We start from the raw sequence: 27,407 nt of genomic DNA, 5'->3' as shown, positions 1-27,407 counted from the left end.
TCATGCTGTTGAAGAAATTAGAAATTTTAATTGGTTTAAGAGAGCTTAAGTTCACTTGCTTTTTTTTTTTTTGCTTCCTTTCCCCAGTCATAAGTTGGAAAAAATAGTATTTTCTTGAATTATTTTGAGATCTGTGACAATAAATATATGACAGATCTTACAGAAAATGCCACATTAAGACATGTAATGGATTTTTTTTTTCACTACTGAGAAATATAAATAAATAATGGCAGTTTTTTTTTTCTTACCTCTCTATTTAAAATAAATTTGTATTTAAATTTTTTTCTTCAATTTTTATGCAGTCCTTCGAAGTATCAGATGAACTTGAAACTCTGAAAAGATAAATGTGTAATGGATTTTTAAATGTCAAATGTATTTCCCTTCTTTCTTAAGGCCATAAGAAAATTTCTTAGTTAGAATTTTGTCTGATTTATAATATAACTACCTTGGCACTAAAAATTTGTGGCAGAAAACTCTGATAATATTCCCTAAATTGAAGCAGCTGCTAACAGGAGGAGAATTATTTATTCATTTTGTCATTTTTATTTATTTATTTACTTATTTCCTGTGAAGCAATTTGATTTTGGTGTCCTTCCTAATGATGCAAGACTATCAGAGTAGTGACATATTTGCTGCTAACTCAGAAAATGCTTTTCTATTTTAAAATGAATACTTTCATATTGTACTTATGTCAACCTTATGTAAATAGAAAAGTGTAAAACTGTGGTTGGGTTAAAATACAGTGAATCTTCAGCAACAAATTATAAACTTTACAGAGTGTGTTTATCTGTGTCTTGCTTGAGTAAGTTCGAAACAATCCAGTAACTATCCTAAATCTGAATTGTGTAAGTAACTGATATTTATGAGCAGAAATATTGGTCACCCTTCCCAGTTACTAGGACCAATAACATCTGCTGTTGAACAGTCATTGAAAAATTCAGATTGAAATTGTCTGCAGAATTGAACAACATTCTTATGAAGAGTGGTTTGTATCTTTCCACAATCCAAACAAATGTTAGTGCCTAACTCTTTTTTTTCTGAGTGGAAGAGGTGCTTCTCTAAGAGCTTCTTCATATACTAATGAAAGCAAATGTGCATACTCCTGGACAGGGCAGTCGTGTGAGTGCCTACAGAGTTCGGTGAGATTCTAAATCAATTACTTCCTCCTTTCTGCTCTGTAAAAATTTGGCAGTTTCTCGACATCTCTCTTGCCTAGTATTCTTGAAAAAAGTTATTGCTTATCCCCTATGCTATGTTCATTTTCTTCCAATGATTTCTGTTGTTACAAAAATATGATAAAACAGATTTTTTTCCTACAGTACCAGCTAAGTTTTGTGATGACATTCTTGGTTTCTCAACTTCGTATAAAATATTCTTCAGGAATTATTATTCAAATACATTAGATGTTAATTTAATGCCAAGAGTATTGTTTTAATGTATAAATCATGTAAGTAATTTAAATTTAATGTGAAGAACATCAATAATGAAATATTAAGGAACTAGTTTATTTGATTAAGAATCCTTGAAAATCAGGGTTACTTTCCTTATTTCCTTATTCTTTCCTTATATTTCTCTTTCTCATAGCGGCTCTTATTCGAGGGAATCGCAAAAACTGTGCTCAGTTTTCTGGATCTCTTGATTGGCTGATCAGCAGATTAGAAAGATTAGAAGCCTCTTCTGGTATGATTTTTTTAGTATCATCACTTTCTTATTTTTCCAGACTTTCATTTGTTTAAAGTTAGTGATGTTCTCAATTATCATGAAGTTATTCCCATGCGATAGCTAATATATTAGGAAAATTAGATTTATATTTTTAACACTTTTACATGTTGATTATAATTATAGTTCCAGTTTAGATTCTAGTAATCTTTCCATTCCTTGAGATATCACAGGTACTGAGTGAAAAATGCAAGTGCTTCAGCTGTCTCTTTCATTGTATAAATTAAGACTAGTCTTTCCTTCTGAAATGTATTCCAGATGGGATTAACTAGTCCTACTAAAATTTCAAGGGTTTTGAAGGATACATGAGGAACCATAAGGAAATCTGGTAAAATGTCCTGAATCAAAGATCTTAGGAAATGTGTTATCAGTTTATGAGTAATTTTTAAGGCATGCTCTAGTATTTTACAGCATGAAATTAGAGAAGTGAGTGTGTTGTCCTGAAAGATATTCTGTTTTTCACATTAATCATTAAGAGAGAATTTTCAAACATCTTTATTATCAAGTCTGCATATGTTTGTGATATGTGTATTGTATTCCAACACTTTTTGCTTGACTGCCTTGAGCAACTTCAAGGAAATTGGAGCAGGTCCAGCTGTCTTTAACACAGACAAATCTAAATCTGTTCTACATCCCCATGGCTGGGAACATGTAAAAATCCCATGATTCTTGATAGCAAGGGCTGCTGCTTTATTGATATTAGATTTGCATTTAATTGGGACGTCACTGGTGATTTAGTCATTCTAACTTGCACACTTTAGTTTCACGTTGGTTTCTATTTATTTCACTGCTTCGATAAAAGGACTTTGGCTCCCAGCTTAACTGTTACGTATACTAATAAAATGATATAGAATGGGCCAATATACTTGGAATTTACCTCCTTTCTTTAAATTGAAGATATGATTCTGTTAATGATTCAAATGTTTTTCTAAGGGAAGAAGCAGAAAACTATATATATTGAGAAAATATTTTATGTATAGAATATGTATGAGATGTGGATTCTTCACTTTTTTAAGCCATAGAAAATCTTTTTTTTTTTATTTACATATTTTGAATTTTTGAGCATTGATCATTACACATGTATTGGTAAAGTTTCCAATTAATTTACATATTTTTCTCCTGTCTTTTCTGACTTGCACTACATCCACTAATTTTAAGAAATCTAGAAGGATAATGTCAATCTTGTTTTGGTTTATATATTGTATAAAGGACTTTTTGAAACTAATGAATTTTACTGGGCAAACATTGGTAGCAATTATTATTTTATGTATACTTTGAATTATAATTATCCCCTTTCTTTTTCTTGTTCTTTTATTTATTTATTTATTCTATTTTATTTCCAGGAATACTAGAGGTTTTACACTGTGTATTGGTAGAAAGCCCAGAAGCTCTAAACATTATTAAGGAAGGACATATTAAATCAATCATCTGTCTTTTGGACAAACATGGAAGAAACCATAAGGTAGGCATAGAGAGGGATTATATGTAGGTGAACATTTATGAACAAATAAATCACATTGGTCTGTACAGATGTTACATTTCAAGTACTTTAAAAATGTATTCACAATTAGAAATGAAACTTTTCCTACAGGCAGTTTGAAGATGCAAAGGTGGATGTTATTTTAGTTTTGATGAAAGCATTGATGCTAACTAAACTTAAGAAGAAACAGGAAGAATGTAACAATATTATTAGGAGAATTTACAAAGTGTTATAAGATCAAATTACTATGTTGGATGAACTTCATACCCTTACATGTCTTCCACTAATACTGTATGGAGCATTATATCGCCAGAAGTAGCTCAGAGTGATAACAATCTCTTCAGCATGTAAAAATATAAAAGATGGAAATATTTTTTTTTTCCAGGTTTTGGATGTCTTATGTTCTCTCTGTGTATGTCACGGAGTAGCTGTACGGTCTAATCAACATCTAATCTGTGATAATCTCCTGCCAGGAAGAGATCTGCTCTTACAGACACGCCTTGTCAACCATGTGAGCAGGTAAAAATAAAAATAAAATCTGTAGGCATGAACAAATCAGAATAAAACTTGTAGTTCAAAGAGAGAAAAATATGTACTGTAGAAAAACTGTTCTACATCCAAAAGTTTTACTAAGGTGTTTTATTCTCGTTAGGTTTTTAAACACTCTGCTCAATATTTGTTATAATTAAAATATGAGTAACAGAGTGCTGATGTAAGATAAAACTGCTCTAAAGTAACTTCAATATGTGAAATTAGAGTCTTTTCAAAAGATTATTATCTAGATTTTGCAATTTATCATTGGCCGGTATATTTTTGACCTCCAAAGTTGGTCAAAAACAAGAATCTAGTGTCAAACACCCTCACCAGTATCTTAAAATAATCCTGTTAATTTAGGGAGAGTTCTGTACCTCCATCACAGTGGAAGAGTTATAAAAGTTACCTTCCAGCTGTTGTTTATAACTAGTTGAAATGTAACATCTTAAACCAGTAAATTTGTATTTATAGTGTCAGTGTTTTTTCAAGAGTTTGAATTTATTTTGAGGCAGAAGAATCTGGCTGCAAGTGCAGGTTCATGTGGTCTTCCTCTGTCTCAAACTTATGTCTATTTAAAAAAAATCTGCCATTAAGTGAGAATGAAGGTTGAAAAGTAGAAATAGTAATTACAATTTGTGGGAATTATACTTTATAGGATTTATTAGATGCTGAAAACCTCAAAATTTCAACAAGTGTATATTACAAGGAGACAATTTCAGGTAAAAATTAATTCAAAATCTGAAGATAAAATGAATGTGAAAAATTTTCTAGCTGATACATTCACTTATATTTTTTTTACCCAAATATGATCTTACCCCCTCTCCTTAATCCAATACACCCATTATCACACCAGCATGGAAAGAGGGTGTAGAGGGAATAATTCCATGTCGTCAGTAACTATGAGCAATTGATGAGTAGTCACTAATTAAGACTTGTGTTAAAAATGCTTGAGAAGAAATTTTAAAGGTATGAGGACTAGCTGAACTTCTGAGGTGACTTTGGATCTCGAACAGGGGTGGTGGAGTGATCTTTCTCAAATAGGGCTGTAGAAAAAAACTGCTGTATTTAATTTAATTTTATGCTCTTAATGCGGATGTATCATGAATGAGAAGATTTATATTCTTGCAGTAATAAGGATAAACAATTATTTTTCAAAGATAAGACCAATTAAATATTGAGAACATTTAGAGAGGATGAAAATTACTTACCTCGCATCTCAAATAAATTGGCAAAGGAGATCACTAAGGTACTGCTCTTTGACAACCTAATTAAAAGGACTGCAAAATTTCAGTTGTGAAACACTGTTTAATAAAGAGTAAATTAGATGATTAGGTAGATTAAGCTGTGGACTCCGGACTAAGTATTAAAAATAATGATACCGTGTTAGCCAAAAAATTGGTGAATGATCTTGCTAATAATTTGCAAATGATATGATCTTTCTGGAAGACAGATTTCTCGTTTGTTTTTGTTTCAATTGAAATTAAATGTTTGTCTTGAAACAAAACAAATAAACAGAGTAAAGTAGACATTATTTTGGTGCTGTTTTAAATGAAGACAAGCCCAGAGTTTGAGCTGAAAAGTCTGCAGTATTACATTGTATTCTTGAGGCGAGGCTTCAATGTATACTGTTATACTTTGTTTCAGCATGCGACCTAATATTTTCCTGGGTATTAGTGAAGGCTCTGCCCAGTACAGAAAATGGTACTATGAACTTATGGTGGACCACCTAGAGCCTTTTATGACAGCAGAATCAACTCATCTACGAGTAGGCTGGGCTTCAACAGAGGGCTACTCCCCATACCCAGGGGGAGGAGCAGAATGGGGAGGAAATGGTGTTGGTGATGACTTGTATTCCTATGGCTTCGATGGTCTGCATCTGTGGTCAGGTACTTTTTCCGTTTTTATTTCTTTCTCTCTTTTTTTTCTTTTTCTTTTTCCTTCCTCTTACATTATACAAGGATATTAAGCTTGGAGAAGAAAGTGTTTCTCAATAGTCAATCAAATGTTTCTGTCAATACTGGAAATATACAGAAACACTTTCCCGTCAGGATATGCTTTAAGTTGACGCTGTTTCTTGAAAAAAAAAATTTTTTCAAAATAACACAGTAATAGTTTATGTTTTGGCATGGGCATTTTTTGTAAAGGTAACTAAGGGATTTGATTTAGTAGTAGTTGGGTAGGGATAGTGATAGGAGGATGGTTGGACTAGATGATCTTGTAGGTCCTTTCCAACCCTATGAACCTATGAACTCTTGGACTCTTATTTAAAACATCAAGTGTAGAAAAAATAGTTCTATCAATTCTGTCTAGGTTTCTAATTCCACTGTTATAGTGGGGGAACAGCCTTGAGAGTTTTAATTCATCTGAATCTTTCTTTTTTTGTATCTTAAAAAAGATACAGTTTTTAATGGGTAGTCATATGAATGGAGATTTGAAAACTTGTCCAACAATTCTCTACTACAGTTTCATCTCACTGAGGAAAATAATTCTCTCATTTATTTTGTAAGATTATTGAACCATAGAACTGTCTGGAAGCTGGGCAAGGCTCATTGGACTGGAAGTTTGTGCCACTGTGAAGATGTGAGACAATTTTCTAAAGATCCTTAACAGTTGAGAGAGAGAGATACATTTTAGTGAGTCAACTTTATGTATGATTCAAGTCTTTGAAGATTTGAGGCACTGTGGCCTGGTGCTTGGAAAAGAAGATAGTTTTACTCTTCAAAAGAATTTTGCAGCAAAAATAGCAGAAGAATGTATTATTAAGTAACAATTCATCCAGTAGAGCACCTTCTTGGGAATGTACCTGCCACTTTTGCTCTCATGTACATTGAAAATTTCTTTGGAACAATTTTGCATAATTAAAGATGTCATTAAAGATGTATCATAATTGAGTTTATCAGATAAAATTTTATTAAAGAAGAATCAGAAAATTATGAGCCAACCCAAATAACTTTTGTAGTTACACTCACTTTTGAGGAGGAAAGAAGAGGTTACTTAATATGAAAATGATTCTACCCAAAGATAAATTCTGAATTAGAATTATCATACATTAAATGAACAATTATTTATTTTATAACCCATAAGTCAAAAAAATTCAGCCCACCTTTATATACATAAATTTTGTATATTCATCTCTGTTGTGAATGTAGCTGGTAGCTTTGAAAATATTTCCATCTTTCTAGATACTTTATATGGGAAATGTAACATGTTCAATCTTCAAGTAGTTGATTTTAAGTAGTTGATTGGTGAAAATCATGACCTTTCTTCTTCCTTCACAATCCCAGGCTGTTTTTTGGTATGTCTAAAACATTCTGATAATCAGGTTGAACATTTTAAGGACGTTTCACTGAATTATAAAATGATAGAATCATAGAATGGCCTGGGTTGAAAAGGACCTCAAAGATCATCTTGTTTCAACTCCCCTGCCATGGGCAGGGTTGCCAACCACTAGACCCAGAGCCACATCCAGACTTGCCTTGAATGCTTCCATGGAAGGGGCAGCCACAACCTCTCTGGAACACCTGTTCCAGTGCATCACTGCTCTCTGAGTGAAAAACTTCCTCCTAACATATAACCTGAATCTCCACTGTCTTAGTTTAAAACCATTCCCCCTTGTCCTATCGCTATCCACCCACGTAAGCAGTCATTCCCCTTCCTGTTTATAAGCTCCCTTCAAGTATTGGAAGGCCATAGTGAGGTCATGAAGAAAATCATGAAAACTGTGACCAACTGTCTGCCTGAGTGGGAACTGATTATCCTAGAAATTCAGAGCCAGATTTAATATATTCATGCTGAAATTAAATACATAGGATATTCAACAGGATGCTTATAAGTTCTGCAGTTTTGGGTAAGAATTACCAGATAGGCATGATTCTGAGAACTAGCCTCCCAGAAACCTGTTTCCTGACGGACCCAGCAGGTTGAGGCACTGTTTCTGCAACTACTGAACAGTCTTCTGGGATCAAGAAGAGAACATGTTGGACCTTGTTTTATATTCAGCTAAAAATGTCTTTTTTTTTTCCTTTTTTTTCTCTTTGTGTGGCTGTTGCATGTGCGAAAATTTATCTGCAGAAGAATAGATAAAGGTGTTTTTATTATTATTATTATTATATTGTGAATGTTAAAAACATATTGTCATCATCATCTATTTGGAAATAGAGTTGTTTTAGTTAAGTCAATATAGTGGTTTTAGGGAATTCTTTTATGTTTATAAATGGTAGGCAACATAGGTAAAAACCCAGTGCTCTGTTCTCACTATCCATTATGGATTATCTCATGCAGAAATTGCATATCTTGTTTTTGAAAAGTATAATGAGCTATTTTAATACAACTTAAATGCTTTTTTTTTTTTTGTAGATGGCAATAAATTTCAGAAACAGTGATTTCTAATTTCTGCATTCTTCTCTAGTTTATTTCTCCTAGTAAACAGCTTTACTTCTGTAAATTTAATGTGGTGCAAGATAAGATGATCATTTAGAATTAATACTACACATATTAGAGGAAAATATGAATATTGAGAATATTTATACTTTGAAATTGGTATTATCTTTGATATATGCTGGAAAAATGCTGTTGTGGGGTTTGATTATAAATCTTTGTGGTATCTTCTTAAACAGGTTTGTAAGGGTACTGTGATCTGGCTCATAATAGCAAGCAATAACTTGCTTTTCCTGAAAAACTTTAAGTATAATGGTATTCTTTATTTTGAATAATAATGTATTCTTTAGCTAAGCGTGCTAGGTTTTGTGCTATGCAGTAATATTTTATTTGCTATTTGCCCTTACACTACTTGTGGGTTAAATTTAGGTTTGTTTTTTTTTGTTCGAATCAATATTTTCCCTTACATTAACTATAATTTTAATCTCTATGATTAAAATGTCTCCATGTTTCTGTAGATGTCTTTCTTTGCTTTCCTTCACCATACTGGAAGCTTAAATTCAGGTCTTAAAATCAGATGTTATAGATTTCATATCAGTGAAATAACACATGCTCACTATTGCTATGTATTCTTCCTCTTATTTTTAGCCTACTGTGAACTCCTGTATAATTCCCAGAACCTTTGCTAAATGTATCTCCTTGCTATCTGTAGGCTGTGTGGCTCGAACAGTAAATTCTCCAAACCAACATTTGTTAAGAACAGAAGATGTTATTAGTTGCTGTTTGGATCTGAGTGCCCCCAGCATCTCTTTTCGGATAAATGGACAGCCAGTTCAAGGAATGTTTGAGAATTTCAACATAGATGGCCTTTTCTTCCCAGTTGTCAGCTTCTCTGCAGGAATAAAGTCAGTATCCAGACTATTCTTTCCTGGGATTCTTGTTTTCAGTAGTCTCAAATATACTAAACTATTTCCCTAGCTCTCTTCACTCTCATTGCTTTTTCTGACATCTGCTTCTTTGGCACAGCTCCAGTTCTTAGTGAAACTATGGAGGAATCCTGAGGAGATGGTGCATCTGTTGTTTTTCATCACATCAGTGTATTCAAGTGGCTTGTAGATAGTACTTACAAACAGTTTTATCATTTTTACCTTCCCTAGAATGCCCATTGATAGATACTAACTTTATGAATAGCATTAAAAGTATATGGGAAGGAAAAAGACAGTCTTTGGTATTAAAAATGTTTGCCTTAAATCACTTGTTGTGACCAAGTATGCTATCTGCACTTACCTGAAGAAATATTGGTACACTTTCTTTTCAACAGAATGGATTTGTAGAAATTCAGTGAATCCATACTCTGATTGTTGTACTGGTTTTCTGTAAAATTTCAAGTCCCACTTGAGGTGCTAAATTTCTACTTTCATGCTTTCAGTAGTTTGAGACAATAGTATTAAAAAAGATTGTATGAAGTTCAGCAGGAAGACTGACTTTAGCAGAGCTGCCAAAGGGAGAGGCTGAAAGTTGTTTTCTGCTGGAAAGAAGGCAGTGCTGTGTTAGGGATTGTTTAGAATCTGGGGTAAAGAGTATAGAAGCAAAGAACGAGCATCTCATTACAGGTGCAGAATGCACTAATATAGACTTTGCCTTGTATAATACAATTATAGATGAGAAGATATGGTAAAACTATAGAAGTGCATGCAATGAAATGCAAAACTGTACGCCTGCATGCTTTATCTCCATCAAAAATAGTACTTGACAAACACCAACCATCTGTTTTTGGAAACTGTTTAGTTATGCACTGATAACAATCTTAAAAAACATGTAGCAAACTTAAAAGATCTGTTGCAAGGCTGAGGTTTTTGGTTTTTTTGCTTCTGAGTTCTTCTGGTTGGAAATGTACAATGATTTCTTTCACTGAATCAATGACAAAAAAAAAAAAAAGAATGAATAATATATAGAAAAATAAGAAAATATATAGAAAAATAAGAAAAAAGTCAACTTCTCCATTTTGTAATGAGTAAAGAATGCTTTATCCTAAATTTCTACTAAAATGACAGGTGCATTTGTTAGAAAAGGAAATAATGATGTTATTTATGTTGTAGCCTAAACATTTCTTTATCAATGAAAGAAACAGGAAGAGTCAATTCTGCTAAATTTGCAGGTTCATTTCTCAAATTGGAGAGAATTGAGAACTCCTTGGTGGAGAGAATTGAGCAGTTGCTGATTGATTACTATAGGTTAAAATCAGTCTCACTTAGAATGCTTTCTTTGAAGTGAGAATTAACTAAAAGGAAGAAAAATGTTTAGTTTTCTTCACATTTTTTGTACTTTATACTTCAGTAGTGTTGGACTAGCAACACATGCAAATAAACTGCAGTTTATTTATTTATTATTTATTTTCCAATAGCTTTCAATAGTTGTGAAGCTGACAAACAGAGTAGATTTGACACCAGAAGAGTGTCAATTATCTAAATTAACTTTTATTTTACAGGGTACGTTTCTTGCTTGGAGGTCGCCATGGAGAGTTCAAGTTCCTTCCTCCACCTGGATATGCTCCTTGCTTTGAAGCTGTTCTTCCAAAAGAGAAATTGAAAGTGGAACATAGTCGAGAGTACAAGCAGGATCGCAGCTATACAAGAGACCTGCTGGGCCCCACTCTCAATCTGTCACAAGCAGCTTTTACCCCAGTTCCTGTAGATACTAGCCAGGTATTAAAACTGAAGGATAACACTTCATTTTTCAAACACAGATATTGTAGTTCTATGTTATTTCACACTGGACTGAATTTAAACAGCTCCATTTTTTTTTTTATCTCAGATTTTGATGTGTTACATAGCTAGAAGTTGAGAAATGAAAAAAATCAGAAGTGCTATTAAGTTCATATAGTACTCAAATATATTTCAATTCACAAACACTGTAATGAAGACTGTTTTACCTGTAGTACGTATGCAAAAAAGAGTATTTGAATTTCATGCTTTGCTTTTTTTTCTCAGTTGTCGCTGTCATGCCACTAGACATGTTTAATTAAAATTACTGGAGGCTTTGATTTAAGACCTTTAGATCAGCTTCAACCCTATCCTTTACTGTCTCTGTAGGTTAATGAGGGAGGCATTTAACTCACAGTGGTCAGGAACCACATTGAAGTTGTATTTCTTTTTTTTTTTTTTTAATAGTTGCAAAGAACAATAATTCTTTGTCCAGTTCTCTGACAGCAAAGAGCTCTGTCTCTTTAAAGAAAATAGCAACGAAAGAGTTGTTCTTACATGTGCAGAGTTCTGTGTAGTTACATTTTTGGACAGTATGTGGTCATGTTTTAACATATTTAGGAATCCGTCTCTGACCATTATGTGCTAAATACAATATCTACATGTATTCTTGTAGTTGTTGTTAATTACAATTAGGATAACAGTGTGATCGTTCACAGCATTATTTGAGGTCTCCAGTTTTTGAGATAGTATCTAATTGCAAAGTTTGGAGACAGTGTCCCAGTTTTACTTTATATATGTCATCACAATCCCTCTCTTTCTCTATTGAAGTGCACTTCCTCATTCTTTTACATTTGTCTGAAATGTTTTGAAGAAAAATACAGTTATTGAGATTTTCACCTTTTTTTTTTCTTTTAATCTGATAAATACTCTTAGTTTGAGTAGTTTCTAGCCAGCTGTCATGAATATCTTCTGAAATGTTTGAAGATATTGGAATTAAAACTGTTTTCCTTTGCTGGTCAAACTCTGAGATTTGTAGGTTAGAATGTTCCTTGATCTAAGAATTCCATCTCACTTTATTATTTTTATTATTGATTATTTCATTGTTATTGTTGTTTATCTTTAATATTGGTAAGAATGAATGATTATTTATGATTAGTTGAGAAATGTGACTTAATGTTTGAAAGCTATGGAAGTTTGTTCCACTGTCCAGCAACTTCTTTGTAACAATGTGTTTCTCTCTTCTCTTTTTAGATTGTTTTGCCTCCCCACTTGGAAAGAATTAGGGAAAAGTTGGCAGAGAACATCCATGAACTTTGGGTTATGAATAAGATTGAACTGGGCTGGCAGTATGGACCAGTATGTACCTTCCCAATTAATTTTCTGTTAATTATATTATATTGCTTAAGAAGTCCATTTAAGTGTACTGATGGGACTGATTTATTTGTTTTTATTATCTTTCTAAATTTATTAAGTTTTTAGACTTTTTCCACTGCAAGGTAGTAGGTACATCAAAAGCACTTCTATATTGTATAACCAAACGTATATTGTAGAACAAAAATTCTGAGATTAATGTTGTTTGCTGCTGATGCTTTCTACCAATCTAATGGTGCAGAAAGCATACAGTAAATTGTATACCTTATATTTACTCTTGGGCAAGGTGTTCAGTTGTCAGGTAGAGTAAGTCAATAAAAAACATGTTTCTTTGTTCTCTTTGCATGAACTGACTGACATAAATCTTTCAAAAGATCAAACAAAAATATGGAAAAAAAATATTTTTTATTTTATGAGGATGGTAAATACCTTTAAATTTACTTCTATCCTTCCATGTCCCCTACTGTTCAGACCCCTACTGTACTTAAACTACTTTCTTATCTCTTTTTTACCTTTCATGGAATATGACAGATTAATTTCTGAACATAATACAAAATGCAATCCATTAATCCATTATTTTTTAATCAATTATAATGCCAATCTGTAGATTTTTTTATTATTATTTATTTGGATCACAGTTATTAGTGTTTTTGAAGAAGTATTGCTGTGGAGAACATAAAATCATCCATTTGATGCTAGATATATGGATGTACAGAAATGAGTATGGTATTTGGCTTAAAAATAAGGATTTGGTCTTCTGAACTGTTCAGAAAATTGAATTTATATGGCTGCGCATAGGTATTATATTTGGTGTAGCATGGTGCATTTCTTAAATGGATTTGATTAACAGAGATTTGTTGACTTTTTTTTTGGCCTTCTCTACCACATCAGACAATCAACAGCAAAACTTAATGTGTCTAAGTATAGTGGCTGTGGGATAATTGCACCAGCCGTGAAACAATCTGCAAATGTTTTCAGTCTGCCAATACTTACCATCAAGAATTTGACTGTAGTTTTGAGCAATATTTTCACTTAATTATATAAATGATATCAAGTTAAGCAATGATAAATGCAATTATGTGCAGTATGAAACAGGTTGCTAAAACTTTTAAGCTGTTCTGCTTGCCTTCTCTTGCTTTAGTGTTCTGCAGCCCAATGTATTCAATTGGGAATGTAATGAAGTATCTGCTAATTATCTCCTGGAGATTTACTCCTATATCATCTTGGTTTTTCACAGATGTTTTTATCAGTTTAAGCCAATGTAGCTAATTCTCGTTACCTGAGTTGGTGCATTGCAGTTGCTGATTACTGAGGCAAGGTATGAAACTGAATTTAGCTGGTTTAGGCAGACACATAATGACTGCTCTAATCTTTGTTCAAATTTACAGCAAGGGACATTAAATATAGCTGGTAGTCTTTCTGAAGGAGTGATATTGGGTTTTTGTTTTTTTTTTTGTTTTTTACCTTCAAAATTCAGTACCTAAAATATTTAAGAGCTAAAAGACAGAGAATTTATAGATGCAACTACTACTTAAAAAATCTGTTGTAGTTTGCATTCCTTCACACTTCTGCTACCTGTCTCTTCCATCTGATCTGTGTGTAGTATCACCAAAAGATACTGCGTCTTCAAATGCTATTGCATTTTGTGCATATAAAATAGTAAAGTGACAATCTGGTCACATTATGGAGAGAATTTGAGTGGTATTTAGGTACCCAACTCAAAATAATCAGATGCATCTGCATATGTTTGTTTCTCTTAAACTTCCCTATATAAAATCATCTACAAAAATTAAGAATCAATAGGTGTCGCGAGATCTGTCACTTACATATTTGCAACTCAGTAGATTTTATACACTGCTCAGGAAAAAAAAAATAAGGGAAGAGGGCATGAAAGCAACCTACAGTTAATTATTTAACGTTGTAGCTGTCAAGTGAAATAGTTACTAAGGAAAATTCTATTAATATCAGAAGTCAGAAAAATAGAAGAGTTCCAAGACTGAAATTAGCTACACAGAACTAAGGTGGTTCTCCTAGCTGGAGAATATTCTGAGACTTATTATTGATGTAGGTTACTGTACGTCTTCTGAAGGAATTTGCCAGTAATGCTTTCAGTGTCTGCTAAAAGATGTTTCCTGTTTTGTCTGCTAAATGTTTTGATCAAGTGGCTTGACAGTTTAATTATTTGTATTGCCTGTCCGAATATCATTAATTCCATCAAATGCAGAAAAATATCCCATTGAGATTGTACATATTTTTCAAACCAAAACATAAACAGCTGTCTGCTGTTCAATTTGATAATTATTATCTGCTTAGATGAAAACGGAAAAATGTGTTAGTAATGTTAGAAAGGAATGCAACTTTTTTTATAGGATTTAAAAATGTGAGTGAATAGTAATGTCTAATTTAGATGTTATTAAAAATGTAAAACAGAAAAATAGAGTACGACAAATAGAAAATAAATTTCAATCATGAATGATCCATCTTCATATTTACTGTGTGTACACACGTCTAATGAACGTGTAGAATGTAGGACTTGAAATTACGAAAACTGTATAAACAAGGTAAGGTTTGAAGATGACAACTTCTTGTTATCCTCCTCTAACATGTAGTGTTTATGTGCCAACATTATGATTACTTTATTTCTATGTATAATTGCAGATATTGCATTTCTGTTTATTTCCAGGATGCCCTAACTTTTTTCCAAGATATTTCCATTAGAAAGAAAGATTAAAAAAAAAAACAAAAGAACTAACATAAAAGCAAACACTATATGCAAAGCAAGTAATAAGTTTGTGTGATATTACTTCCTCAAAAGTCAGAATTTACATGCTCTAGTATATGTGCTGCTGACTTTCTTTTTTAAACATCAAATCTGATTCTGTAGATGAATAATAGATAAGGTTCATAATAATAATGTAGAACAGATTATACTCAGTTTGATGGGAAACAATTCCACGGAGAAATCCAGTGGTGGTCTTTTCTAAATTAAAATAATTGAAAAGGAGTATATCATATTTTAAAACTGTCAAAGTAGAGGACACTTATTTCCTGTGGTGCTTTTCTGTGTCTTATACAAGATGCTCTAAGGCTATGGTTAACTGTTCTAAGATGAATGTGCAGCAAGATAGCTGCAGGTATTGCCAGCTGTTAAAGAAGCACAAGACATTGCATGAAGTTTTACCTCTCCTCAGGATCTATTGAGCTGTGGGTTGTTTTTGAGCACTTGTAAGGAGTCACAAAAGCATTTCTGTATAGTTATGATGTCCTCTCCCGTGTTGAGCTGTTTTTCACAACATACCACGCTGAGGGTAGAACTGTTGAAGTGTTCCCCAGCCTACACCTGATGAAGTGAAACAGGTTAACTTTTGTAATCTTGTTGGCTGGCTTTCTCCCTTGAAAGCTGTGGAAGTGATATCATCTCCTGTAGCACAGTTGTCATTTGTCAAGTGAAAAATAACACTGCATATTCTGGCTATCATGTAAAGACATGCTTGGAGAATTTCTCATGAGAATACAGATTTCCTTTTTTTCTTTTTTCTTTTTTTTTGAAGTTCATTCAGTTTGAATAATATTGACAAAATCAACATTAAGTACTTTGTGTTTCAAACTGTTTTGAAATTTCAGCAAGGTTTTAAGTTATATTAAATTTATTTTTTTACTGCCTTTTCAGGTTAGAGATGACAACAAACGACAACACCCATGCCTAGTGGAGTTCTCAAAATTGCCGGAGCAGGAAAGAAATTATAACTTGCAAATGTCACTTGAAACACTGAAGTAAGTTGCTCAGATTTTTAAAGCTTACTGTAAGCTTTCAGCAAACCTATGGTGTAGCAATTTCCAAATTTATAATTTGACTCATCATGTTTCCTACCAAGTGATGGTAGTAACAGGAAAATGAGAGACCCAGATACATTAATGCATTACGGTTTTGTTATTGAAACTGGTGTTGTTGCAATTCCTTGATAGCCTTTGTAAGTTAACACTGTTAGCAGAACTATATACTGATCTGCATTTCTTCTTTTGGAAGATTTTCATGAACTGTGATGTTATTGTGTTAAGGCTGATTCTGAAATGGCAACTGACTGTTTCTGTCTTGCTTGGAGGAGAGAGAACGAGATTCAAGCTTTGAAAAAAACATTTCTATCTTGCTTGGTTTACTTAATTTTCTGTGTTGATGAAGCCTACTTCAACAGTTGTATTGGGTTTACCTGGCAAGGTTTTGGTAGCAGGGCAACTGCAGAGTTGTCCTCTGTGAGAGGAGCCTAAAAGCTGCCTTATCTGGCTCCTAAAGGGATCTGCCCCTGACCAGAGCTGATCCTGTAAAAAGAGTGTGAAAGTGTGAGAGAAACAGCCCTTCAGCCACTAGGGTAAGTACTGCAAGAGATGCTCCAGGCTCTGAGCAGAAGTTCTCTGCAGCCCATGGAGGAGCAGGCTGTCCCCGTGCAGCCCATGGGCACCACATAGTGCTCTAGAGAAGCCCACAGTGCAACACTGGATGTGACCTGAAGTGTGCTGTAGCTGACGATGAGCCCCCACAGGAGCAGGCCCTGGGCAGTGGTTCAGCCCGTGGTGGAGGAGGAGATCTGGGAGAAATGTTGCCCATTGGGGGGGCCCATGAGCCAGCAACTTCCAGTGACCAAGAAGGCCAACGGCATCCAGAGAAGGAGACTTGATAACCTCTCTGGCAGCCTGTGCCAGTGCTCCATCACTGCACTGTGAAGAAGTTCCCATGCACATTTGTGCAGAACATCCTATGATTCAGTTTCTGTCCATTTCCCCTCATCCTATCACCACACACTGCTGAGAAGAATCGCTTTGCCTCCCGCACCTTAGATATTTATAGACTTGAATGTACATTTTAAAACTACTTTCTGTCCTCTATATGCTCTATAATTTGTATCAAACATTGCTTTGAATACTTGAAGATGCTTCAAGGCATTGAGAATAGCTCCTTACTGTAATTGTTTATTCTGCTGGTTTGTTGCCAGTTTTGCTGCCAGCTGTACAGGATAAGAGAGGCAGAAAACAAGGAAGCTCTGAGTCGTATTACATGACAAAACATTATTTTTCCAGTACATTGAGATCTCTGTATATTTTTCAGTATGATTGAATACTTTTATGAACTATAAAAATGATGTGTTATATGAAATTTCAAGATTCAGGAATGAGTTTCCTCCGAAAACATCACGGACAAAAAAATGCTTATTCATACTTTTTCTGTGCAATTTTTTTTTTAATTCTATATCTTGATCTTTTATTGTTTAGGTTCTTACTATTTTATGACTGACTTCCCCCTTTTTACCTATTTATTCAGTTGCGTGTGATAGTTATACATATCAGTATTATGCCAAGGCTTGCATTCTGGAAATTTCAGTTTTCTTGTTTAGCACTGAAGTGCTTCAGGGGTCTTTTGGGTTCCACTTGTATTTGATGAGTCTGTTGAAGTGTAATTAAAAAACTAACTCTCAGCCCACAACTGCCTTTAATCCTTCTGAGCTCTCTGATTTGAACTTGCAGTGTTCATCTGGATATAGGGTTCAACTTCCTATCTTATGCTACAAGGGGTTGTGGGGCTTAGCTCCTCTGTAGTGCTTTCCACTGTTAAATGTGTTTTCTTGCTTATGCTAGTCATATCTACATAGGAATCTGGTATGGTTTATGTTTAATTAAGTTTATCTTTGTTGTATTTTCTCAGACAATGTTTTGCAAGTGTTGTCCACTGCATGTTGACTTCCTGGTATCTGATTTAACTACCTAAACTTAAATAGGGTTTCACATAACAGTAGCATTTACTCCATGTTGCTAGCATTAAGAACACACTTTAAGAATCTCCTTGAAACGTACAATTTGTCTGCTAACAGATATAGTACTAGAGCAATATTTATGTCCATTTTTCCCCACAGTCATTTCAAGAACAATAAATATAGTTAGGACGACACCAGAAAATATGGTCGTAAATGGAGACAAAAGCAATTAAAATTTTGTATTCCAGCTTTCTTGCACTCTGGAAGGAACTGGGACTGGAGACCAAACTTTACAGTAGTGATTTGTCTTGTATATCTGTTTATGGGTATTGCCCTCAGATTTTGAGAAACTTCTCAACTGATTCCACAGTTCTCTTGAATTTTGTCATTTTGCTGTCAATATTTTGGTAGTTAAAGATACTAAGCTTTGATAATCCAGTATTGAAAATGTGGGAACAAGCGGTTGATGATTTACAGATCAAGATGTGTATTGATATAAATCCTCAACACTGATGAAATTTAAGATTTATGCTACTGGATAAAGACTGTAAAGAAAGGAGGAAGTTTGAACTTCACAGAAGTCACTGTTAACCCTGTTATGAGGTAATGTAGGGACAGTTTGTTTTCTGAAATTAGCTGCATTTTACAGGGTTAAATCAGAATGTCCTTCCTGGGAGAAGCCCATAGCACACTGAATCTATCCTGAATGCTTTTCTCTGAAGTGACTCAGTATCAAAAATCCATACTGAGTATTATGATGGCTGCTTTGGTATACTGCTTAGAGTGTATTCTGCTGTCTGCCTTTTTTTTTAGTAATGTGATCTAACAAAAACCAGATCCAGTTCAAATCTTTGAATAACATAATCTCTTTCTGAAGACACATTCTGAGAATAACAAGTGACATTTCCTGTCTGTTCTTTCATCAGCTTAGAAGTGAATAGTGTAAAATAAAAAAGTTTTGATATACTGTAGTATGAATGAGTATAAAAGCCATAGGAATGGGTATATAAAGCAGAAATACATATTTCAAGGGCAGGAAATCTTTTGACTGATGCCTTGTAAAGATGGTGGACTACATGATGGTTTATATTTTGAAATAATCCCTCATATTTTTACTACATCATTCAGGAACACCTTGTAGCATTTTCTAGCATTTTCTTATCACCATAAAACATATTACCTATGCAAATGGGTGGGTTGATTTTTCCATGTTATTTTCATTCCCATAGGTCTCATTTATTTCTTGTATGGTGTCATTTACATACCAAGCAACTCCAGATATAGAAACATTGACAGTAATTTGTCTGTGATTCCTGTATTCTAGAACCCTGCTGGCATTAGGTTGCCATGTTGGAATTGCTGATGAACGTGCTGAAGAAAAAGTGAAAAAAATGAAACTTCCAAAGAAGTAAGTTAAAATTCAACTGCATTTTTTCGTTAGGCAGTATGATTTAAGCAAATTGTGTTCTCACGTTTGATTTTGTGTTGCTGGTTTAATAGATATTTGGGTGTAGATGTATGTATTTATGGATGCTCAGAAATTTACACGTATGTACCTTTCCTTTTAGATATTTACAATCTGCTGTGTAGACAAAGTTGAGGTTTCCTGTGATTTGTTGAGATGCCTGATGTTCTATTCATTATTACAAAATTCTTTTTGTAGAATCTAGTGCAGCAACTTTTCATATGATTTCTACAGCAAACTTGTCAATATGTTTTGCCATGCTGTAAATTTTTAAAGCAACCCTTTTGCAAGTTCTTGCAAGGCCATGTAGTGACTTGAGCTGGACAGAACAGTTACAGCTACTTGATTTCTTCCTGAGCGATGAAGACTGACAAGAGCATTGTTAGTGGGACTCAGCCTAGGCCAGTAATACTGGCCTCTACTTCCTCAGCTCTGAAATTAGCTCTCATTGCTCAGTCAGTATTTGCTGGATCCTTCCTTAGGGCCAGTGCTCCCCCTGGTTTGAATATAACAAATTTAGGAATGTTAACATGATTGAATGTAGTAGAATAGTACTTGGTTATGAGCATATGAAAGCCCTAAGTCCTAATATATGCTTGAAATCATGGTTTTTAAGCTTGTCTAGATTGGTATACAGTTCAGTGGCATAAAGAAGAAGTATGTAAACTTATAAAGGTAAAGGTCATAGTTTCAAAAGAGAGATTGTGTTCTGTTATTTTTAAATTTAAAATAGGAATTCAGGTTCCTCGCTTATTATTATGAAAAGCAATGGTAATCCCTAGTCTTAACTTTGGCAGTCTGAGGTCCCATGTATGTACAAACTAAGAATTTTGATACTTTATTTACTGTTTTCCCAATATTTCCCAATATTTGCTCAACTTCCCCATGATAATTTATTGATAGTTTTCATAACTTCCTGATGCAGAAATATTATATTGTTATGAAAATCAAAAGCAATAGATATCAGTTAAACACAATTAGCTCGTCTGCTCTAATTTCTGAGTGGGTTTTTTTGCAGCAGTAGTATATTCTTGTATTTCTTAACTCTAACTTCACTTGTATAATTTTTTTTTTTTTTTAATATCTCCCTTAAATATTCAGTCTTTATTTAAGAAATTCTGAGTAGTTAGTATTTATTTTGGGTATAAAAAAGTAAACATGGAAAAAAAGGGGTCAGTTTTATTTATTTTTTTTCTCGTAAAACAACTCTCATAGAATGATGGAAATCTTTAAACAATACACACTGTGTATTTTTATTACTATCACAAGCATCCGTTGATACTTATCCTCAATGAATATCCGTAAATACATGTCTTCTGTGATGAAATATTTTGAGGCACGTGGTTGTTTTACTCTGCTTTTTACATAGAATTATCTGCCTATCTTAAATTTTCAAGTACAGAAGCACAGTTATGCAGGGGAATATGACAAGAAGAATGTAATAATTGCCAATCTGACAGAAATGCTAATTCTGTTCACTATTTACATTACTAACTGACATTACTTATCTCACTTAAGTGATTTTTGAAGCTCCTGGGGAATATATAATTTTAAGGCCAGTTAGCCAGCACATGAAAAATAGCAGAAATGCTAACTACTTGATTATTTATTTATATGAATTTACAAATTTGTACTCATATGAATGTTTTTTAGGTTTGTGTTCTCGAGTTACTATTTTCGTAGTAGTCCTAAAACAATTTTTTAAACAATTCAGTAGTTTTGAAGGGAATTTAGCATCGTTCTTAAAGATAATCACCTTTGAACGTTTGCTTGTTTTCAGTTTTTGTTTTCAGTCACAGAAGATAGCTAACTAGGACCTATGAGGTATTAAAATATTGTGGATTATTATGTATTATTATTATTATTATATATATTATATATAGAAATATATTATATGAATATTATTATTATTTCTAAAGGGATAAATAATGTTGCTTTTTCTTTATTTCTTTGTCACTCCAAATACATAAAATACAAGAGAATCCTGATGTTATTTTGAACATTTTTAGACAGTTTTTTGAACTATCTACTCTTTAAACACCCAACATATAAATTTGGTGAGAGAATGTCATAATTCTTCCTCAGTTCCCCATTGTTACATGACCAAAAGTAGTGCTTTGCTTTCTCTGTTTGCTTGAGAGTAAATACTCAGGTACATACAAGGAATATCCGTTCATTCCACCGTGATTTTTTCACAAGCAGCAGGAGAAATCTCCATCACATGAAGCACTCCTTTTCCCCCATCTTTGATTGGTATCTGTAGGGCTTTGTTTTTGTGCTTTTTCCCCCATTCCTCTCTGCCATGCAGGTTTTCACCCTCTCTTCATTACTCTTTACCTGCATCCTCCTGTCAGCAGGTGGGCAATGACTCACTGCTCCGAATTTCTGTCTACCTTTGCCCTTCTTTGCTTTACTTTCCTCTGCATGTTTCTTCATTATTTGACAAAGGGCCCACTGACCCACTCAAACATCCTGTACTCAGAGGATTACATTCTTATGACATGCGAAGTCTCATATTGCCTGCTGTTTCTATAGTCCATCAGCTATCAGCACTGACCAGGTTTGCTTTTGGTTCTTGCCAGAATTTCTGTCTGTTTGTTGCCCACTTTATCATCCTGGTTTGACAAAGGTCCTTAATCAGATAATCTGAGTGAGAATGAACGCATATCTACTTTTAGTAGATAGTGAGGCTAGTCTTGTTTTTTTAATCTTAGACATTGATATCAGGTTTTTGTTTCTGTATCTCCTTGTTGATGACCTCATCATTTTCCTTTTAGCATCTTTTGCATCTGGCCCTGCATCAGTTACTCAGAGGAGCAGACACTGTGCTTCTGCATGCCCTTAGTGCAGGACTGGAATGACTATCCAGTTGTCTTTGCTGGGCCATCATAATACGCTGATTGCAAAGAATCAAAGATTTGCAACCAGATCCCCCTCCCTCTCTCTTATTTATTTTTTTAATTTGAATGAGGGTGGAAATCAATTGCTAATCAGACTAAGAAATTTCTGTTTTTGTTGCTGATATTTTTTTACTTTATTATTATTTTTAATTATTTTACTAATTAAAAAGATTGAAAAATTTTGAATTGTGGGTCCAAAGGTATTATGTGTGAGTAAATCCTGCAGCTTAAGTGTCATTGGTTTTGGCTTTAAATTTACCAAGTCCTAATATACTGCGTGCATTGGCATATGTGATGCATTCTTTACAGGAGAAAACCTGGTCATAAGCAGAGTTGGAGATGACTAATTCTGTGGGAACAACTTCATAAATGCAAACGACACTTTATACTCAGTACTGCTAAAAGTAGTGAGGAAATGAAGCCACATTTTAGTTTTAAAAATTTACTTCAAAGATTTAAAGGGTATCTAAAGAATGAGATATTATAAAAGGAAACACAGTAAAGAGACTTCATGTAATCTTGAGTTATCCATTGAATCTATTTTGTCTCACGTCTTCATATCTAATAGAGAGTATTTTCTTCTATCAATAGGAGATTTTTAGACTGCGATAAATACTATGATTTGCTCAGAGGAAATAAATAATGTTAATAGAAGTATTTATGTAAAATCTGAATCTACTCAATGTGAGAAAATTTAAAATGCTTTAAAAACTTTTTCTGTTCAGATCATTTTCTGTAGCTTTCATTGTTTCTGCAGCCACTTCATCCCATCAAGATACAGTTACCTTAAAGAAACAGTAACAGTAAATGTCAGTATGTTATTATTATTTACATTAAAAGATGCATTTTTTATTGATAAACTGCATACATATAGCTTCTCTCTTTTGCAGTTTCTATTAATTTTTTCTTACTGACTTTAAGTTGTCTGTTTTTGGACAGCTACCAGTTGTTGAGTGGATATAAGCCTGCTCCCATGGATCTGAGTTTCATCAAACTGACCCCTTCTCAAGAAGCTATGGTGGATAAACTAGCGGAGAATGCTCATAATGTGTGGGCAAGGGACCGTATCAGGCAAGGCTGGACCTATGGTATCCAGCAGGTAAGTGCCAATTACAGTTGCTTGAAAAAGCACTTATATCTACTGAGATATTTTACTATTAAATGGGATTAATGGGTGCATACAAAACAGGAAGAAAATGCTAATGAATACTAGTCTGTTAGTTGAGAGAGAAAATGTATATACTTCAAACAGTCCTTCTGCTAAATCTTTGAGAAATGCAAGACTTTTTTTTAGCAGAGTTAAAAAAAAAATAAATAAAAGTCACTTATATAAAGATAGTATTCTATCTATATCTCCGGATGAGAAAATTGTATGCAGGATATGCTCTAGAATTTCAGAAAGTGTAAATATTGATTTTCAGTAGGGGGATCACTTAAGTGTTGGCAGTCCTGGAATTTGAATGTTTTTGCTTATCCAGGAAAAGCAGAACGTAAACTTGTAAAAATATAAACTGACAATCACTTTGCTGTGATATTTTCTGGCAAAGGCTACATTTAACTGAGAATAGGTAAATAAGTCTACTAAGTCCCACTCTGTTACTTCTCTTGTTTCAGTAAGAGAGCTATATTGTAGGCATTAGAATGTGTTGTAAGGGATTGGAATAAAAATTAACATGCTGGTTTGTTAACAGCAAAACTCATTCTCCTTGTTTTCTTTTAAAAAATGTGCTGAATAGTTATCTGACTAGTCTAATTTATTATTTTTTGAGACAACCACTATATCAGTTTTCCCTTAGAAGTCATAGTTTCTATTCTTGATATTATTTTTGATTTTTATATAGGAAAGGAAAAAAAAAATTCGTGGGTTAGCACTGCTATATTTTTTTTGCAAAAATGAAGAACACTTTTGTAGGTTCACACAGTTTCTCACCTACAAACAACGTTATTTTTGTCAGAAACTCTAAATGTATACCACATAGCATTTCAACATTGTCTATTGTAGTATCTTCCTATAAAGCTATTTTTCTGTAATAAGCATTACAGAAAATTTCAGACAGTTTCTCACCTACAAACAACGTTATTTTTGTCAGAAACTCTAAATGTATACCACATAGCATTTCAACATTGTCTATTGTAGTATCTTCCTATAAAGCTATTTTTCTGTAACATTGTGAAGTATTTAAGAAATCCACGTTCTATATTTGTCTTTAGGCATATAATGAACCAATGTTTGGCTTTTCAGACTGGAATGTGTGTAATACTCTTTACTATAAAGATAGTGAAGAGTTTTTGGTCTTGGTACAACTCTTCTGCATAATATAGGATTAAATTTGTTCCTACTGATGAATCTTTAAAAAAGGGAAGGTGGCCCTTTGAAGTGCTGTCAGCATTCCTGATAGAATATTAATCATGAGAAGTGTTGAAAGTGATGATTTTCTCCTCTGTTGTCAGCTACTTAGGGCATATTAATTCATATTCTACTCACTGTGTTAATCCTGTGTTTATGGAGGCATTGCACAATTTGCTTCTAGGATGAGAGTCTGTCTCTAAATCCTCAACTATTTTTGATACATTAAAGATGCACTTAGTAATTTACACCATACCTCCTGTAATATTTTTTTCCTCACAGAAGCCAAATATTTTCAATAAAGGGCTGTGCCAGTCAGAGGAATGGAAATGAGTGAAAGTAAGGAAGTATTTACAGCTTTGGTAGAATCACTATCATATCCAAAAGTAAATTGTTTTGTAACAGTATTTATTGGTTAATAGAAGAAGTAATTTGACATTACTTCTTGGTGTGAATTTGCAGAAAAATTATATATTTCTGGATTAGTGAGATATTAAGTGGGAAAGTCAACTAAATGATTTTGTTAGAGATTTCCTCATTGTTACTGGGTTGCCAGTGATAAACAAAAAATGCAGCAAGAGTGGGTGATGGAGAAAAAAAATTCATTTACACAAGGTGTTTACACATTGTCTTTATGTTTTTATATAGAAGGTTCTGCTCTTGAAGAGGCTTCATATAATACTAATCAATCAAGTTCTATCATGGTACCTGAAACAGTGGAACTTGCCCCCAGACCATAACTTTGATTAATAAATAAATAAACAAATGCACTAAAGCATGTAATGTAGAGAAAGTACCACTATCACTTAGATCTAATAAATATGAAATTAAAACAGTAGCCTGTAGTTATGTTTTCTGAGATACCTTAAGCAGACAGCACAAAACAGGCTCTGATTTTAATTATCAGGTTGTGCTTTAAAATACTCAAATCCTTCTTCTCCAATTCTATACTGGGCTTAGCTATACATTATCGATAATGAACAATTCTTCCCTACCATGACAAAGACATTACAGGCATTCGAAATAAAACCCAGCTGATTTTAGAAATAAAAAGCTTTATAGCCCATGAAGTTAAAGATTGGAAAGCTTCTTTATTAGGGCTACAGTTTTTCAATCTTTTATACTTCTGCTTTAAAGAACAATTTTTTTTTTTATATGAGTCATTCAAAGTGAAGACTTTTGTGTGCTGAGTGGGGCAAGGCTGACGAGAATTAAATGCAGTGGAGCAGTGTCACAATTACAGTTTCAGCATTCAGGTTGTTAAAAACAAAAGAATCCTAGGAGTGTCTGTGAACTTCAGGGAGCAGATCAGCAAGATTAGCAGTGTGTTTCACTCCCCAATGTTTAGAAGATAAATTACAGTAGTCTAATGTATGGGTAAGCAGATAGATGATGTCCTTGAAAACTCCTGCCTATGCCATGTCTTGTGAAAGTGGGTATGTATTGTTGCTGATTTGCTCTTAATTCTTTGTCTCTCTTCAAATAATCAAGTTTATTTTCTTCCACAGAAAAGACAGAGAACTGAATTCACAAAGTGCTTACAATGTCCGGATATCATATATCATTCTTTAAAAGTGTAAAGTGAAGAGCAGAATAGCAAACTGCCCCTTTCTGGGTGCAGAGCAAATATGCTTCTCATTCAGTTGACATACATATGGCAAACTGCTAGCTGCTGACCACAGTGCTATGTGCTTTTGCTTTTCTCCAGAAAGAGTTTATTTCATTAGCTACATATTGTCATCCCATAAAAATTACTGTGATATGCAACAGTACAGTAATAAAGTGATGTGATGGTATACTGTATTATACTATAAACTGATCATACAGGGCTGTGAAACAGTTTTCTAAGGTAAAGAAACTTAAAGAGATTTTAAAGTAGATGGAGTAATGACTGGTAAATCTAGTAGATCTGTTCCATCACGAGTCCCTCATGATTTGGGGATTATAAAATATGAAAAATAAAGGGAAACTGTCAAGTAGTTCATATTTAACTCTTTTTTCCTGTTACACAATGAGAAAATGCTTTCCAAGTTCCATATATTTTCTTCCTCCAAATCCACCACTGCTTTTCAGTAATTTTTCAATTCCAGGTGATAGTTGTCATTTGTGTATCAGTGAACACAGTATTTTTGTTCTGCCGCTGCAGAGCAAGCCAGCCAGCAGAGGGAGCACAAGTTAAATAATAAATCCTGTTCCCAGCACTGTGCTGACAGCTGTGACACTGATCGCAAGCATTTTTCAGTAGGACTCAGACTTTTGGGGATGATCCAACAGTGTTGCAACATCACATTTATCACTCTGAAAAATTTATCTTTTCAGCTGTCTTTCAGAGGTTTAAGTGATGCTTTGGTTTTTGGTATTTTATTATGCACACTGAATGTTTGAATAGGTTCTTTTCTTGTAGCTGCTTGGACAGTATGACTGTGGTGTTCTGTGCTGCCTTAGACAGAATGGACGCTCCCACTGTTTCTGTCTTACTTTAACATAACATCTGTCTTTGCAAGCTATTGTTTGCACTAAATTAGCTATCTACACACCATGTACTCATATTCAATGAATGAAGTTCTGCACTTCCCAGTGTGTTTCCTCTGTGAAATATTTTGCATCAGCATTCATTACCTGTAATGTAAGTTTGAAAAGGCACACTGATGAATGTTGGTGTGTCTCTGGGTATTTTTCTGTAGTTCTTTTTTACTGCCATTAAGGCCTACATTTGCTTAGTGTCACTGTAGACATGATACCAGTTATTTAAACTTTCACGTGTA

The 27,407-nt window shown here is 33.8% G+C and overlaps 1 protein-coding gene across 9 annotated transcripts in view; it reads left to right on the top strand.

Moving 5' to 3' along the window:
* The window catches only part of RYR2 (ryanodine receptor 2), a 343,878-nt gene that overhangs the window by 172,856 nt on the left and 143,615 nt on the right, over nt 1–27,407 (top strand). For all 9 annotated transcript variants that reach the window (XM_065730001.1, XM_065729961.1, XM_065729984.1 and 6 more), the window contains 10 exons: nt 1,585–1,680; nt 3,063–3,181; nt 3,585–3,718; nt 5,378–5,619; nt 8,823–9,015; nt 10,599–10,815; nt 12,067–12,171; nt 15,857–15,960; nt 19,255–19,338; nt 23,235–23,394. In XM_065730001.1, the coding sequence (XP_065586073.1) occupies nt 1,585–1,680; nt 3,063–3,181; nt 3,585–3,718; nt 5,378–5,619; nt 8,823–9,015; nt 10,599–10,815; nt 12,067–12,171; nt 15,857–15,960; nt 19,255–19,338; nt 23,235–23,394 (1,454 nt within the window). The remainder of the gene's footprint in view (nt 1–1,584; nt 1,681–3,062; nt 3,182–3,584; nt 3,719–5,377; nt 5,620–8,822; nt 9,016–10,598; nt 10,816–12,066; nt 12,172–15,856; nt 15,961–19,254; nt 19,339–23,234; nt 23,395–27,407) is intronic.

The sequence above is a fragment of the Cyrtonyx montezumae genome, unplaced genomic scaffold (assembly GCF_038088225.1).
Source record: "Cyrtonyx montezumae isolate F1298 unplaced genomic scaffold, pur_monq_1.0 scaffold_0, whole genome shotgun sequence".
NCBI classification, from domain to species: Eukaryota; Metazoa; Chordata; class Aves; order Galliformes; family Odontophoridae; genus Cyrtonyx; species Cyrtonyx montezumae.
This window is presented reverse-complemented; position numbering and strand designations above follow the sequence as displayed.